General features: G+C 41.9%; 1 protein-coding gene across 6 annotated transcripts in view; it reads right to left on the bottom strand.

Moving 5' to 3' along the window:
- Smyd4 (SET and MYND domain containing 4) overlaps nt 1-15,616 on the bottom strand; it is a 54,926-nt gene that overhangs the window by 25,614 nt on the left and 13,696 nt on the right. For 5 of the 6 annotated variants that reach the window (XR_012912340.1, XM_075991672.1, XM_075991671.1 and 2 more), the window contains exon 3: nt 4,006-4,150. Coding sequence is in view for 5 of the 6 variants with exons in the window: in XM_075991672.1 (XP_075847787.1) it covers nt 4,006-4,150 (145 nt within the window). In the remaining variant the exon portion in view is untranslated. Of the gene's footprint in view, nt 1-1,466; nt 1,517-2,212; nt 2,382-4,005; nt 4,151-15,616 lie in introns of all 6 variants that reach the window. The other variant, XM_075991675.1, reaches the window with a different exon arrangement.

Here is a 15,616-nt window from a genome sequence, read left to right on the forward strand (position 1 = left end):
GGGACATACAAATGACTCTGTTTTTTGTTTGTTTTTTTGAGACAAGGTCTCCTTACGCATGCCTGGTGATCCTGGAACTCACTATGTAGACTAGCGCTGGGATTAAAGGTGTAGACCACTTGGGATGCAGAGGCAGGCAGCTCTCTGTGACTTCTAGGCTAGCTGAAATACTTTTTCACCCATGCGTTTGTCTAAGAAAAATAAAACCAAGAACAGACTACTCGACAAAGGAGTGGGATAATGGGCACTCTCACTATGTTGTGAGTGGTAGTATAAGCTAGTCTAAAAACTAGTGATACAATTTAGTGATATATAGTAAATATTTTGGGGAAAAATGCTAGGTTTAAAAGCCAGAGCATCATGAATTTTAGGTAAGCATTATAACTGATCTATGTCCCCCCCCCCACACATATAAATATACATACACACATATATACATATACATACACACATATATGATGAAGATGTCATAATGAAGCTCATTCTTTTATACTGAGCATGGGGCATGGTGGTGCACACCTGTAATCCCAACACTTTGGAAATGGTGGCAGGAGGATGAGGTTTAGCTGCACGAGAGTTTGAGGCCAGCTTGGACTACTATGCTGCCCAGACTAGCCTTGGCTCCTAGATTCATGATCTTCCTGCTTCAGTTCTCAAGTAACTGGAGATTAATGCCACTATACTGGGCTGTTTTTATTCACCTATATATGCTTTATATACAGTATATTTAACAAGGCTAGCTTATGGGGATGGAAATGAGGTTAGATTAGGGGACAGAAAAAGAAACCATACTGTATATTCTTGCAACTTTTTAAAAATGATTTATTTTTATTTCATGTGTATCGGTGTTTTGCCTACATGTATGTCTGTGTGAGTGTTGGATCTTGGAATTACAGACAGTTGTGAGCTGCTATGGGAATTGAACCCGGGTCCTCTGAAAGAGCAGTCAGTGTTCTTAACCACCAAGCCATCTCTCCAGTCCAGTATTCTTGCAACTTTGAAATTGAACTATATGAACATATTTCCTATCCCCAAAATAAAGGTATGATACTAACAAAAATTAATATATAATAATAACCAATGTTGCTTACAATATGGAGAAAAAAATTCTCATATTCTGTCAGAATGGATGTTAACTAGTTCTTTCCTGGACAACAATTCAGCATCAACATCAAAGGCTTGAAAATGCTCTCTTTGACCCAGTGCTTCACCCTTCTACTAATTCAGCCTAAACAGAAATCAGTTGTACATAAATATTTATACAGAGAGATGCTTATTATAGCATCATAATGTCAAATAATATGCCAATATTAGATGTTAAATTAAGTACATTTCTTCTCTGTAATAGAACACTGAGTTAGCCATGGAAAATTACTTAGAGCAGAAAATTTAATACCATGAGAAAATGGGTACAATAAATTGTTGAAGAGAAAGAGCAGTTACAACACAGTAAGTACAGCCATTACCCCAATTTTGTAGAAGAAGAATCCATTCTCACAGGAGAAAGGCCGGCTGGCTGGGTGTAAGCAGAAATGTTAACAGTACTTATCACTGGTTATGACTTTTTTTTTACTCTTTATACTTCTCTATATTTTCCAAAGTAACATTTATTACTTTTACGGACAAAAACAACAAGCATTACTTTAAAAAGAAAGAAAATAGCAGCTCTCTATAAAATTGCAAAGCACCATAATCACCAAAATACCAGCTTCATGAAATAGGAAGTGCATCTCCCTCTCCATCCAGCAAACCTTCATTTTTTTTTTCCTTCTTGAGACAGGGTCTTATATAGCCTAGGCTGATGTCAAACTCATTCTAGAGCTCATTTCATTTTTAAAGTTATGTGCGTGTGTGAGTGTGGGTGTCTGTGAGGGCCAGAAGAGGGTTTTGGATCCCAGGGGTGGGTGAACCAGAACATCCATGGCCTTTGCAAGGGCAGCCAGTGCTCTCGAGCTCTAAGCATCTCTCCAGTCTCTCCTTTATTATCATCTGTTTTCCTTGGACAATTTTCTGTAGGATCACGTTTAGGATGTAAAGGCATAAAACTGAAGCCAAATACTTTACACCATTATAAAGTTGGGCTTTTATATGTTTGTAGAGTGGCTATTGAAGCTTTTGATAGTTTTTGGAAAACTAATTCCAAGTATTGAATATTAACTTTTTAAAGGTGCAGAGGAATACAATACCCCACTTCCAGTGCTGGGAATCAAACCTTGGGCTTCATGCATGTTGGCAAGTGATGTCACATGGAGATATACCTCACTTTCACCCCCTTACATTCTTTTCACCCCTCTTAAGAAAGGGACTCATACAGTTCAGGCTAGCCTCAAACTTGCAGATCAAGAGTCTGATGTAGTCTTGCTTTAAGCCCAGACAGATCTCTGAAAAAGCAGCAGAAGGAATTTTCTCAGGGTACCATGGAAACAAATGAATGAACAGACGCTCATTCTCCACACCCATATGTACCACATGTGCACACACATGCATGGCAGCAACAAGACTCCCAAAGGCTGATAAGACAAGAAGTGGCAAATAGGGCTGGAGAGATGGCTCAATGGTTAAGAGCATGGCCTGAGTTTAATTCTCAGTAGCCGCATGGTGGCTCACAAGTGTCTATAATAAGGTCTGGTGCCCTCTTGAGGAAGAGACCTGGTCAGTCATCCTCATCAACTTAGACCATAAAACCAAATATGGGCTGCCTATGCATGCTTCAGCATAGCCAGGACATAAATTTCAATTTCAAATTCAATTTCAACATGGAAACAGGTCAGTAAGAGTAACACAATGTTAAAAGCCATGATTCTACTTCAAAATCTAGCTTGGAGGGGGTGGAGAGATGTCACAGCAGTTAAGAACACTGGCTGCACTTACAGAGGACATGGGTTTGATCCTCAGAACCCACATGGTGGCTCATAACAGTCTGTAACTCATTCTAGTTCCAGGGGATCTGATGCCCTCTTCTGGCCTCCTTAGGCACCAAGCACGCATGTGGTACACAGACATACATGTAGGCAAAAACAAATACACATAAAATAATAGTAAACATAGCTTGATCATGTTTAGTGTAATGTAAAGTATCTATTGCCTGCCACTAATAGTAATATGTTAACTGATGGACCAGGAAGTGGTTGCACACACAAGCAGATGTCTGTGGGTTCAAGGTCAGCCTGGTTTACCAAGTGAGTTCCAGGACAGCTAGGGCTACACAGTGAAATCCTGCCTCAAAAAAGAAAAACAAAACAAAACATGACCAACTGTTGAGAAATATTAGTTGAAGATGTGTTTGTTTAACTCTGTGAAGCTGGGTTACTTTTCCTGTCTAAAATACCTGATTGGTCTGATCAAGAGTAGAATGGCCAAAGCTAGGCAGGAGAAAGGATAAGTGAGCAGGGATGGCAGGTAGAGAGAATAAATAGGAGGAGAATTCTTGGAAGAGAAGATGGGGAGTAAATGAAGAAGGAGAGAAGGATATCAGGGCGAGCTACACAGGAAAGCATGGTGTAAGTAAAGGAAGGTATACAGTACAGAGGCAAAAGGTAGATAGGATAATATAAGTTAAGAAAAGTTGGCTGGGGTCTGGGTGGTTGTTGAAGGCTGCAGACCCCTGGCCCCTTGACTTTCTTTGCCTGCCTCAGACCGTTTGCATGCTGGATTGAAACAACTTGTCTACCTGTGCCTGCAGCTGCTCTGAGCACAAGACCCTCATGAGTTCCTGATGGCAGGGGAGCGAATTCTGGTGGGTTTTACAGCTGGTAAAGTAGGGTAAAGGGCCAACAAGCTTATGACTACTATGTGTCTGGAGGAATAGAATCTTCCAAAAATTCAGGATATATAACTATCTTTTGTTTGAAAATATAATCAACAACAAAATTCTATCAAAATCCCCCTAAATCCAAACAAGGTAGATGAAAAACAAAACACAAACCAATGGCCATGAAACTCAGCACCATTCTCTAGCTTGTGCACACACACGCCTGCGCAGCCGCTGGCTTGGACGCACATTACCTTAGAGTACAGCACTGCGGCGCCTGTGTAGTCCTTCTCTTGGAATTTTTTGTTTCCTTTTTCTCTGTAGAAAAGGGGAGCATCATAGTCCTTTTCCACCAAGTAAGCACTAGAAAGCCGCTTTAAAAACACCTCATCTTCGGGCCTTTGTGAAGAAACAGGGAAACAAACAAAAGGGAGAAATCTGTTATTTCGAGTAAGGCTCTGCAATCACTCTACATGAAATTGCAACAAGTGGCTGAGAGCAGTGCACACAGGGCTGTGTGCTCTATGTAATCCACCTGGAGGGTTCTTCCTGTCTCAGAGACACAGGGCAGGGATACCCATTTAGAGCTGAGAGCGTTAATCTCTGACTTTTATCTCATACTTAGTGGTCAATGAATCATGCCTTGGATCACACATCAAATAAAGCCGGGGTGTAGAGAATGACGTAATAAATGGAATCTTTGCACAGAGGGGTGCTCTCCAGTTACACTGTTGAAAATACTAGGCGGGCCGGGGAGATGGCTCAGCAGTTAAACACATGTAATACTGGTCATTAGAGGACCTGAGTTCACTTGGCACTCACATCAATCAGATGCCTTACAACCATCTGTAACTCCAGTTCCCAGGGCATCTTACACCTCTGACCTCTGTGGGCACCTGCACTTGTGTACATAACTCACATGCAGGAGCATGCATATAATTTAGAACAATAAAGAAATTACAAAAAAAAAACCCTGAAGATTTGGGCATGGTGGTACAGACCTGTAATTCCAGCCATCAAGAAACTGAGGCAACAGGATTACCTTAAGTAGAAGACTAGCCTGAGCAAGACAGCTTTCAAACAGGAAGGTGCGTGCACACACACACGCACAATGTTAAAAGTGTGTATGTTTGGGCAACTAGATGGCTTGACTCAGAAAAGCACTTGTTGCTAAACTTGGCAACCTGAGTTCGATCCTGGGACCCAAATGACAGTAGGAGAGAACTATACATTGTTTTCTGATTTCTACATGAACACAATGGCATGTACATACCTGTGCACACACATAACCACAAAAATTAAATAATTTAAAAATACTTGCTGGGTGTGGTGATGCATGCCTTCAACCCCGGAATGTGGGAGGCAGAAGCAGGTGGGTATCGTGAATTTGAGCTCAGCTTGGTCTACACAGCAAATTCCATAACAGTCAGGGCTACACGGTGATATACTGTCTCAAAATAAACAGATAAATAATTAATGGGAACTGGAGAGATGGCTCCGTGATTTGGTTCCCAGTTTACCACCATCTGTACCTCCAGTTCCAAGGGATCCAACATCTCTTTCCTGGTTCCCATAGGCACTAGGTTTGCACACAGTGAACATACATACATATAGGTAAACTACTCACACACAGAAAATAAAAATAAATTCAAAACTGAAATAGCACCTTTCTAGTTTGAAATAACTTTAGGTTTACTCGCAAACACAGTCTAAAGAATTGCTGCATGGTGCCCTTCCAGACTGCCTAAGTGCTGACTCCTCCACACCCACTTCGGGACCCCTCCTCTGGGCTCACCCAAGGGCTTCCACAGTTTGAAAGGCATGTGCTATTACTCCCAGCTTCAGTGTAGTTTTTTCTCTTGGCACAGAGTCTTTGCACTACACAGGCCAGCATCAAACCCAAAACCCTCCTTCCTCAGCCTCCCAAATGTTGGTAAAAGGTTTTATTTGCTTTTTAAAAAAGATTTATTTAGAGGCAGAGGCAGGTGGATCTCTGTGAGTTCGAGCCCAGCCTGGTCTACAGAGCTAGTTCCAGGACAGGCTCCAAAACCACAGAGAAACCCTGTCTAGAAAAACCAAAAAAAAAAAAAATTATTTATTATGTGTACAGTGTTCGGTCTAAATGTATGCCTACAGGCCAGAAGAGGGCACAAGATCTTACTACAGATGGTTGTGAGCCACCATGTGGGTGCTGGGAATTGAACTCAGGGCCTCTGGAAAAGCAGCTAGTGCTCTTAACCATTAGCCATCTCTCCAGCCCCAGATTTTCTTTTTTTTGGTTTTTTGAGACAGGGTTTCTCTGTGGCTTTGGAGCCTGTCCTGGAACTAGCTCTGTAGACCAGGCTGGTCTCGAACTCACATAGATCCGCCTGCTTCTGCCTCCCGAGTGCTGGGATTAAAGGCGTGCGCCACCAACGCCCGGCCCAGATTTTATTTTCTTAAAAAATATTTTTATGTGTATGTGTGTGTGTGCCACATGTGTGCAAGTTCCATGGAGACTGAAAGAGGGTATTGGCTTTCCTGGAGCTGGAGTTACAGGCAGTTGTGATCCAACTGAGGTGGATGCTGGCAACTGAACTCAAGTCCTCCAGAAAAGCAGCAAAGAACTGCCGAACCCTCTCTTCACTCCACAAACATCTCATATAGTGAAATTTGACCTGATGTATTAGTTAAAAAATACACATATGTGGTGGTTTGAAAGAAAATGGCCCCTAAAGGGAGTGGCACTATTAAGAGGTGTGGCTTTGCTGGAGTAGGTGTGGTCCTATTGGAGGAAGAGTGTCACTGTGGGGGTGGCTTTGAGGTCTCCTAAACTTAAACTATGACCCAGTGGAAGACAGCTCACTTCCTGTTTCCTGCAGACCGAGACAGAGAACTCCAGCACCATGTCTGCCTACACGCTGCCATGTCCTGCCAGGATGATAATGGACTAAACCTCTGTAACTGTGAGCCACCCAATTAAATGTTTTTCTTTATAAGAGATGTCATGGTCAAGTTCGAGGCCAGCGTGGCCTACAAGAGCTAGTTTCAGGACAGGCTCCAAAGCTACAGAGAAACCCTGTCTTGAAAAACAAAACAAAAAAAAGTTGTCATGGTCATGGTGTCTCTTCATAGCACTAGAAATCCTAACTAAGCTAACATACAAACCACCAAATATTATATTGTTAAATGAGGAGAAATAGTATAGAATAACCGATATACTTTTGTAACACAATGCTATAAAGTAAAATATGAATAAAAGTAAGAACAAAAAAAAGACAAGACGCTGGGTGTGGTGGTGTATGCCTTTAATGCCAGTACTCAGGAGGCAGAGGAAGGCTGATTTCTGGGAGTTTGAGGCCAGCCTGGTCTATATAGAGTTCAAGGCCAGCCAAAGCTACACAGTGAGACTGTGCCCAAAGACACATAAACCAAAAAAGTAACCCCTGTGCCCCAAAGACAAGAAAAGGTAAAATTTCTCTCAGGCAACTTCAGTCAGAGAAGGAATTACAAACAAAACTATAGATCTATAGATTTTTTCTTTCTTTCTTTCTTTCTTTCTTTCTTTCTTTTTTCTTTTTTTTTTTTTTCCGAGACAGGGTTTCTCTGTGTAGCTTTGGAGCCTGTCCTGGAACTCACTGGCTTTAGACCAGACTGGTTTTGAATTCAGAGATCTGCTTGCCTCTGCCTCCCGAGTGCTGGTATTAAAGGCATATGCCAGCACCGCCTGGCCCATATTTTTAAATAAAGTTGATAAAACTATTATTTATTTATTTATTTCTGAGACAGGATTTCTCTGTGTTGTCCTGGCTGTCCTGGAACTCGCTCTGTAGACCAAGCAGGGCTTGAACTCACAGAGCTTCACCTGCCTCTGCCTCCCGAGTGCTGGGATTCAAAGGTGTGCGCCACCACTGCTGGCTATTTATTTACTTAGTGCATGTGTGTGTGTACAAGCATATCATGTATGCCACAGCATGCATATGGAGGTCTGAGGACAATCATCTGGAGTTGGTTCTCTCTTTGGGTTCTAGGGATCAAATTCAGGCTGTCACACTAACATGACAAATGCTTTTCCCTACTAGCCAGCTCAGTGTCCCCACCTACTCCCTTTCTTTCAGAAGGGGTCTCTCCCTTTGCTGTCCAGGCTGGCCTATGACTCACAGCAATTTTTTCCTCTTGTCTCAGCTTCCAAAGTGCTGGAATTCTGGGTGAGCGCCACGACTAGCTTCACCACTGTCTTTCTCATCATCCCAAATGGAAATATACCATTAACTTACCATTCTGCCTTCTCCCCAGTTCCTTGTAAATCCCTCCCACCATCTACATCATTCTGGTGGGGGTTCTTTAATTTTTTATTTATATATTTATCTGTATGTATATGTGTACCAAGGTGCATGTGTGGAGCTCAGAGGACAACTTGTGGGAGTTGGTTTTCTTCCACTATGTGGTTCTCAGGGGGTGAGGTCAGGGGGCTTTAGGTTTAGTCCCAAGTGCCTTTACCCACAGAGTCATCTTGCTGACCCTATTACAGGGTCATATAATGTTATGATATATAGATATACTATGATATAGAGAGCATATGATATTATGGGGGAATGGATGAAGTTCTGTGAGAACATGTTCTATTGACATGGCTGTACCTCAGACCCATGGAAACTGGCAATGCAGTCCTCTGATCCTGATAGTGTGTCCTAAAACTAGCAACCACAGCTTTCTTTTCTGGGATGACTGTAACCTGAGACTGCTCCTCTACAGAGCTCTGCCCATCAACACTAGCTAACCTGACACTTATACTGTACACAATAAACAGGCTGAGTTTCTAGGTTGTGGCATAGTAGATGCCTTCCATCAGACAGCACAGCTCGCCTATTAGAATCTTTCTGTACATATGTCTATCCTTTTTCAGGTTTCCAGAACCAAACCTTTCTGGATGGAGCATATTTGCTTTTTTGTTTGTTTGTTTTGTTGTGTGTGTGTGTGTGTGTGTGTGTTTGTTCAACATGCTGCAGCATATCCCAGAATTTCACTGTTTAAGAAACAGTTGAGTAATATTTCATTATCCATTCTTGTGTTGGTAGACATTCATGTATGTGGTGGTTTGAATAAGAATGGCCCTCACAGGGCTGGAGAGATGGCTCAGCGGTTAAGAGCACTGACTGCTCTTCCAGAGGTCCTGAGTTCAATTCCCAGCAACTTCGTGGTGGCTCACAACCACCTATAACGAGATCTGGTGCCTTCTTCTGGCCTACAGGCAGGATACTACATAAATTAATAAATAAATCTTAACAAAAAAAAAAAGAATGGCCCTCACAGCAGGTGGTGGCGCAGGCCTTTAATCCCAGCACTCGGGAGGCAGAGGCAGGCGGATCTCTGTGAGTTCGAGACCAGCCTGGTCTACAAAAGCTAGTTCTTCCAGGACAAGAACCAAAAAGCTATGGAGAGGGGGCTGGAGAGATGGCTCAGAGGTTAAGAGCACTCACTGGCTGTTCTGAAGGTCCTGAGTTCAATCCCCGGTGACCACACGGTGGCTCACAACCATCTATGGTGAGATATGGTGCCCTCTTCTGGCCTATAGGGATATATGTGGGCAGAATACTGTATACATAGTAGTAAATAAATAAATCTTTAAAAAAAAAAGACAAAAAGCTACAGAGAAACCCTGTCCAAAAAAAAAAAAAAAAAGAATGGCCCTCACAGGCTCATTTATTTGAATGCTTAATCATCAGGGAGTGGTACTACTTGAGAGGGATTAGGAGGTGTGGCCTTGCTGGAGGAAGTGTGTCACTGGGGGTGGGCTTTGAGGTTCCAAAAGCCCAAGTCAGGTCTAGTGTCACTCTCTCTTCCTGCTGCCTGCTAATGTGGATGTAGAACTCTCAGCTGCTTCTTCAGTATCACGTCTGTTTGCATGGCACCATGCTCCCTGCCATGATAACAATGAACTAAACCTCTGAAACTGTAAGCCAGCCCCAATTAAATGATTTCCTTTATAAGAGTTCCTGTGGTTATGGTGTCTCTTGACAGCAATACAACACTGAGACCACGTGGTTTCCTCTTCTAACCACTGTGGACAATGACTCTATGAACACTGGTGTGCAAATATTCCCTCACATTGGCTATAAACCCAGAAATGGGATTACTGCATCATACATTAATTCTCTAACATCCAAGCAATTTTCCATGATGGTTTATCATTTTACATTCCCACTGGCTATGAGAAGGGTCCCATTTCTACTCATCTTCACCAGCGTTTCTGGTTTTGTTTCTGAGTAGCAGCTGTCTAATGACTGTGAAGTGATATCTTCCCTCGGTGTTGAACTGCATCTCCTTGAGCAGTAATGTTGTAAAGCATCAGCTTACATGTTTATTGGATGTCTGTGTATCATCTTTGGAGAAATGTTGCTTCAAGTTATTTGCCTGTTTTTTTAAACTGGATTTAAAAAAAATGTTGAGTTCTGAGAGTTCTTCATTAACTCTGATAAAAATGATTAACAAGGCCTGGAGGGATGGCTCAGCCGTTAAAGACTAGGCTCACAACCAAAAAATATAAGAGTTTGGTTCCCAGCACCCATGGCTGTCCCTCCAGGTACATTAAAAAAAAAAGATTAACAAGTATTTGCTTCCATTTTGTGGGCTGTGTTTTATTCTCTTGGTACTGTCTTTTGATTCTCAACAGTTTAATCTAGATGAAGTCCAGTTTATTTTTTCTTTCATTGGCCATGCTATTGACACATCCTGTGATCATTGTCAAACTCACACAAGAAGACTTTCTTAAAAAACTTTTTTTTAATATTTATTTATTATGCATACAATATTCTGTCTGTGTGTATGCCTGCAGGCCAGGAGAGGGCACCAGACCTCATTACAGATGGTTGTGAACCACCATGTGGTTGCTGGGAATTGAACTCAGGACCTTTGGAAGAGCAGGCAATGCTCTTAACCTCTGAGCCATCTCTCCAGCCCCAAGACTTTCTTTTAAGAGATTCACAGTTTTAGCTCTTCAAGTTTGTAAATTCTGTTTTGCTTAATTTTTTTTTATTTTTTATTTTTTTGGTTTTTCAAGACAGGGTTTCTCTGTGGCTTTGGAGCCTGTCCTGGAACTAGCTCTGTAGACCAGGCTGGTCTCGAACTCACAGAGATCCGCCTGCCTCTGCCTCCCGAGTGCTGGGATTAAAGGCGTGCGCCACCACCGCCCGGCCTGTTTTGCTTAATTTTGTATATGGTATAAAGGTCTAACTTCATCCTTTTCCATATGGTTTATAACTAGAAACAAAGAGCTATTCCTTCCTCCAGCTTTAACCTCTGTCATGGAGCAATTTCTTCAGGGAAAAAAAGCTTCCACCTTGGGGAAAGCTCCTTAAACACTGGATGCTCCGTAAGGGAGGTGAAATAGTTCGTCTTGCAGGAAGCTTGTAAGCTCAGGAAGTAAACAACTCAGAAGCTTAGGAAGTCTCTGAAACTGACCGGACTCACAATGTCCTTTCTTTCCCCAAGAATATAGAAGCTGTGAGGACTGGGAAGACACTGTGAGATCTGCTGAGCCTAGAAGAGCTCAGACCCCTGGGCGGCTCCGAGGGATACCCTGTAGACTGTGCAGTGCACTCTAGGTTTCTAGTTTTCATGAGCATTCCATGCTGGAGTGGGCTCTGAGTGACACAGGAATAGTGCCACACAACACTCTTTCCTTTTCTGTTTTAGTTAGGGTAACTACTACTGTGAGGAGCCACAGTTACCAAGGCAACTCTTAACAAAAGAAAACATTGAACTGAAGGCTTGCTTACAGTTCAGTTCACGATCATCACAGTGGGAAACACACAGGCACGGTGCCAGAGCAGTTGAGAGCTCTACATCCTGATCTGTAGGCAGCAGGTATATATATTAGGCTTCAATACCCAATTGCCTAGTGACATACTTCTTCCAACCAGGCCACAGCACCTAATCCTTCCCAAACAGTTCTACTAACTGAGGACCTAGCATTTAACTATATGAACCTGTGGGGCATTCTCATTCAAACCACCTCTCTCCCCGCTTCTCTCCTCCTTGCCTCCATTCTCTCTCCCTCCTCTCTAGTGAGACCAAGAAAAGAAAAGCCTCTTAATGGAGCCAACTGCAAAGCAGAAAAATCCCTGCCTTGGCCTTAGATGAGATACAAAGTAAGACTGGGAGTAATAATTTAGTAGCGGGAAGTCATCTATATTTGTATATATTTCTTTCTCTAACCATTTCAAAGTAAGTGCAGCTAGATGTGGAAGCATATACCTTAATACCTGCACTCAGGAGACAGAGGCCAGCCTAGTCTACACAGCAAGTTCCAGGCTAGCCATAGTGAGACCCTGTCAAAAAGGAGAAAGAGGAGAAGGAGAAGGAGGAGGAGGAGGAAGAGGAGGAGGAGGAGGAGGAAAAAGAAGGAGGAGGAGGAGGAGGAGGAGGAGGAGGAGAAGAAGAAGAAGAAGAGAAGAAGAAGAAGAAGAAGAAGAAGAGAAGAAGAAGAAGAAGAAGAGAAGAAGAAGAAGAAGAAGAAGAAGAAGAAGAAGAAGAAGAAGAAGAAGAAGAAGAAGAAGAAGAAAAGGCTCTTTCTGCCGGGTGGTGGTGGCGCATGCCTTTAATCCCAGCACTCGGGAGGCAGAGGCAGGCGGATATCTGTGAGTTCGAGACCAGCCTGGTCTACAAGAGCTAGTTCCAGGACAGGCTCCAAAAAAAAAAAAAGCTCTTTCTTTTCTTTCTTTCTTTTTTCTTTTCTTTTCTTTTTTTTTTTTTGGTAGATAGGGTTTCTTTGTGTAGTTTTGGTGCCTGTCCTGGAACTTGCTCTTGTAGACTAGGCTGGCCTCGAACTCACAGAGATCCACCTGCCTCCGCCTCCCAAGTGCTGCAATTAAAGCCAAGCACTACCACCACCTGGCAAGGCTCATGCGTTTGAACATGATCTCTAACTGGTGGTACTGTTTTGGAAGGGTGTGGCAGATGCCTTTTGTGTGTAAGGCCTCGCTGGCAGATACACACATTGTCGTTATACTATATAAACGATGTAAGAACACAGAAAGAGAGAGGAAGCTCCTTATTCATTCTGAGACCACCATAACTCTAAATCTAAGAGTTGACAAAAAGAACAGAAGAAATATGTAGGCTAATATTATTTATACCTATAGTCATAAAAATTTTAAACAGATTAAGAAAAATGGTCATATCTTATAAATTTGGTAAAATCCAATGCTTGTTTGTGACTTAAAAAAACCCTTTAGCATTGAGGAAAGAGGGCAACTCCCCTGAACTGAAGCAAGCTGTGCGCTATAAGCCTATGGTAACTATCCTAAGGTAAATTAGCATTCACCACAGCAGGAGATGTGCACCTATGCTATCAAAGAAAAGAGTACATAAGAAGTACAAATACCGGGTCAGAGGGCTACTATGTACAGATACCAATATTTAACCTAAAAATGCCAAGTAGATTGGCATAACAATGAGATAATGTTGTAGTACACCAAAGCAGTCATTTATACAGCAATTTAAAAAAATATTACCTTTTATTTATAACCTCTAACCATCAATTATAGAATATAATTGGGGGAAAATGTTTATACACAATAACAACAAAGGAAACCTTACAAGTAAAAATAAATCTAGCAGGAAATGTGCAAGACCTATATAAAGAAAACTATAAACCTTTACTTAAGGACATAAAAAAACCCCAAGTAAGTGGCAAGACAACCTTTTCCTTGGATGAAAACATTTAATATTGTAAAAATGTCAGCTCTCCCTAAATGAACCTATAAATTTAACACGATTCCAATCAAGAGCCCAACAACATTTTTTATGAAACGCGACAAGCCAGTTCTAAAGCTCACATGGGGAAATGTACACTATCTAACAAAGGTTCTGAAGGGTGGTGACTGTAGATGTGTGCGTCTTAGCTAGTTATTCAACTAGGAGTCACATTTGCGCTGGAGAGTTCCCTGATTTGTTGTTGTTATTATTATTACTATTATTATTATTTTGCTTTTTTGAGACAGGGTTTCTCTGTGTAGCTCTGGCTATCCTTGAACTCTCTTTGTAGACCAGGCTGACCTAAAACTCACAGAGCTCCACCTACCTCTGGTTCCCTGCTTCTTGAGTGCCCTTTCCCTCCTACTAGTAAATCTCAGCGGGGAAACTGTTCCTTGAGTGGAAACAGGATTGACCTCCAGATCACACCAGGTTTGGGCAATATGTGGGAAATCATAATTAGGCTAATCTATTCCCACTGCTGGGCATAGCTGAGTATGCTTTTACTCCTAGCACTCAGGATGTAGTGGCTAGAGGATCTCTGTGAGTTCAAGACCAGCTTGATCTATATAGTGAGTTCCAGGACAGCCACAGCTACATAGTGAAACCCTCTCTTGGAAAATAAAGTTTTCCCAGAACTTTTCAATGAAACTATCCAGAAAAAAAGGTCTCTTTCTCTTTCTCTAAGGGGGTGTGCCCTGGGCTAAGTACAGCATTACCAGATGCAAAGTCTGCTAGATGCTAAAGAAATATGAAGTCTGAGGGCATGCTCTGAGCCTTTGTCTACAGGGCAGTCTGAAAATTTATCTGCTTTTGAAAGTTTTGGGTTCATAGTTATAAATATCAAATTTGAACTGGGTTTCTGTTAACTTAAAACTTAAAAAAGTAATAAAATGAATGAAGTCATAGCAATTAAAACTCTTTGGTTTTGGCACAGAGAATGTAGAAACAAATTTATAAAGTATGTGGGAACTTAATTTTCAGTAAGTATGGCATTTTGAAGTACTGGAAACAAGACAGGCCATTCAATATATGCTGTAGAAAAATTGTCTTATCCAAAAAAAAATTAAAATGTCATTCTAGTTTGTTATGATAAAACCCTGATAAAAGCAACCAGGGGAGGAAAGGGTTCATTTGGCTTACACATCCTGATAACAACAAATCATCGAGCAAAGTCAGGATAGCAGTCGTCAAGCTGGAATCCGGAGGCAGGAACTGGAGCAGAAACCACGGAGGAAGGCTACCTCTCGCCTTGTTTCCAGGCTTCTACACAGCTAGCTTTCTTATACTTCTCAAAACTACCTGCCTAGGCGTAGGGCTGCCCACAGTGAGATGGGCCTCCCACAACAATCAGCAATCAAGAAAATGCTCCCCAGACATGTCCACAAGCTAATCTGATGGAGGCCATTCCTCAATTCAGATTACCTCTCCCAAATGTCTATGTATGTGTCCAAAAAAACAACCAACCAAACACAACGTCATTTCAGCTGTGTATGTGTATTGTGACATCACACTGTACCCCTGTGGTGGTTTGAATGAGAAGGGACTCCATTGCTTCCACCAGGGAGTGGAACTGTTTAGACGGACTAGGAGGTGTGGCTTTGTTGGAGGAGGTATGTGGGTGTTGTGGTTTTAAAAGTCCATGTCACGCAGTCTCACTCTGTCTCCGTCCATGTCTCTATCACTTTCTCCCTCCCTTCCTCATCTGCCTGTGGATCAGAATGTAAAATTCTCAACTACTTCTCCAGCACCATGCTTGCCTTTGTGCCAACATGCTCCCTGCCATGATGATAATGGAACTGAAGTCTTCTAAAATTGTAAGCAAGCCCCAGTTAAATGTTTTATTTAATAAGGGTTGCCTTGGTCATGGTGTCTCATCACAGCAGTAGAACACTAAGATAACACCATAGATACATATAATTTTTATCTATCAATTATATGCCAATAGAGCTGGAAAAATTTTGGATGAATTAGAGTTAAAAGTATAAAACTATAAAAAAGTTAGAATAAAATTTTATAATCTTGATGTAGAATAGATCATTATAAGCAAAGCATATAATTCAGAAGCTGTAAAGGAAAATGAGAAGCCAGGCCTGTGGTGCACACTAGCAATCCTAGTGTTTGAGGCTG

This window comes from Microtus pennsylvanicus, chromosome 11, assembly GCF_037038515.1.
Source record: "Microtus pennsylvanicus isolate mMicPen1 chromosome 11, mMicPen1.hap1, whole genome shotgun sequence".
In the NCBI taxonomy this organism is placed as follows: Eukaryota; Metazoa; Chordata; class Mammalia; order Rodentia; family Cricetidae; genus Microtus; species Microtus pennsylvanicus.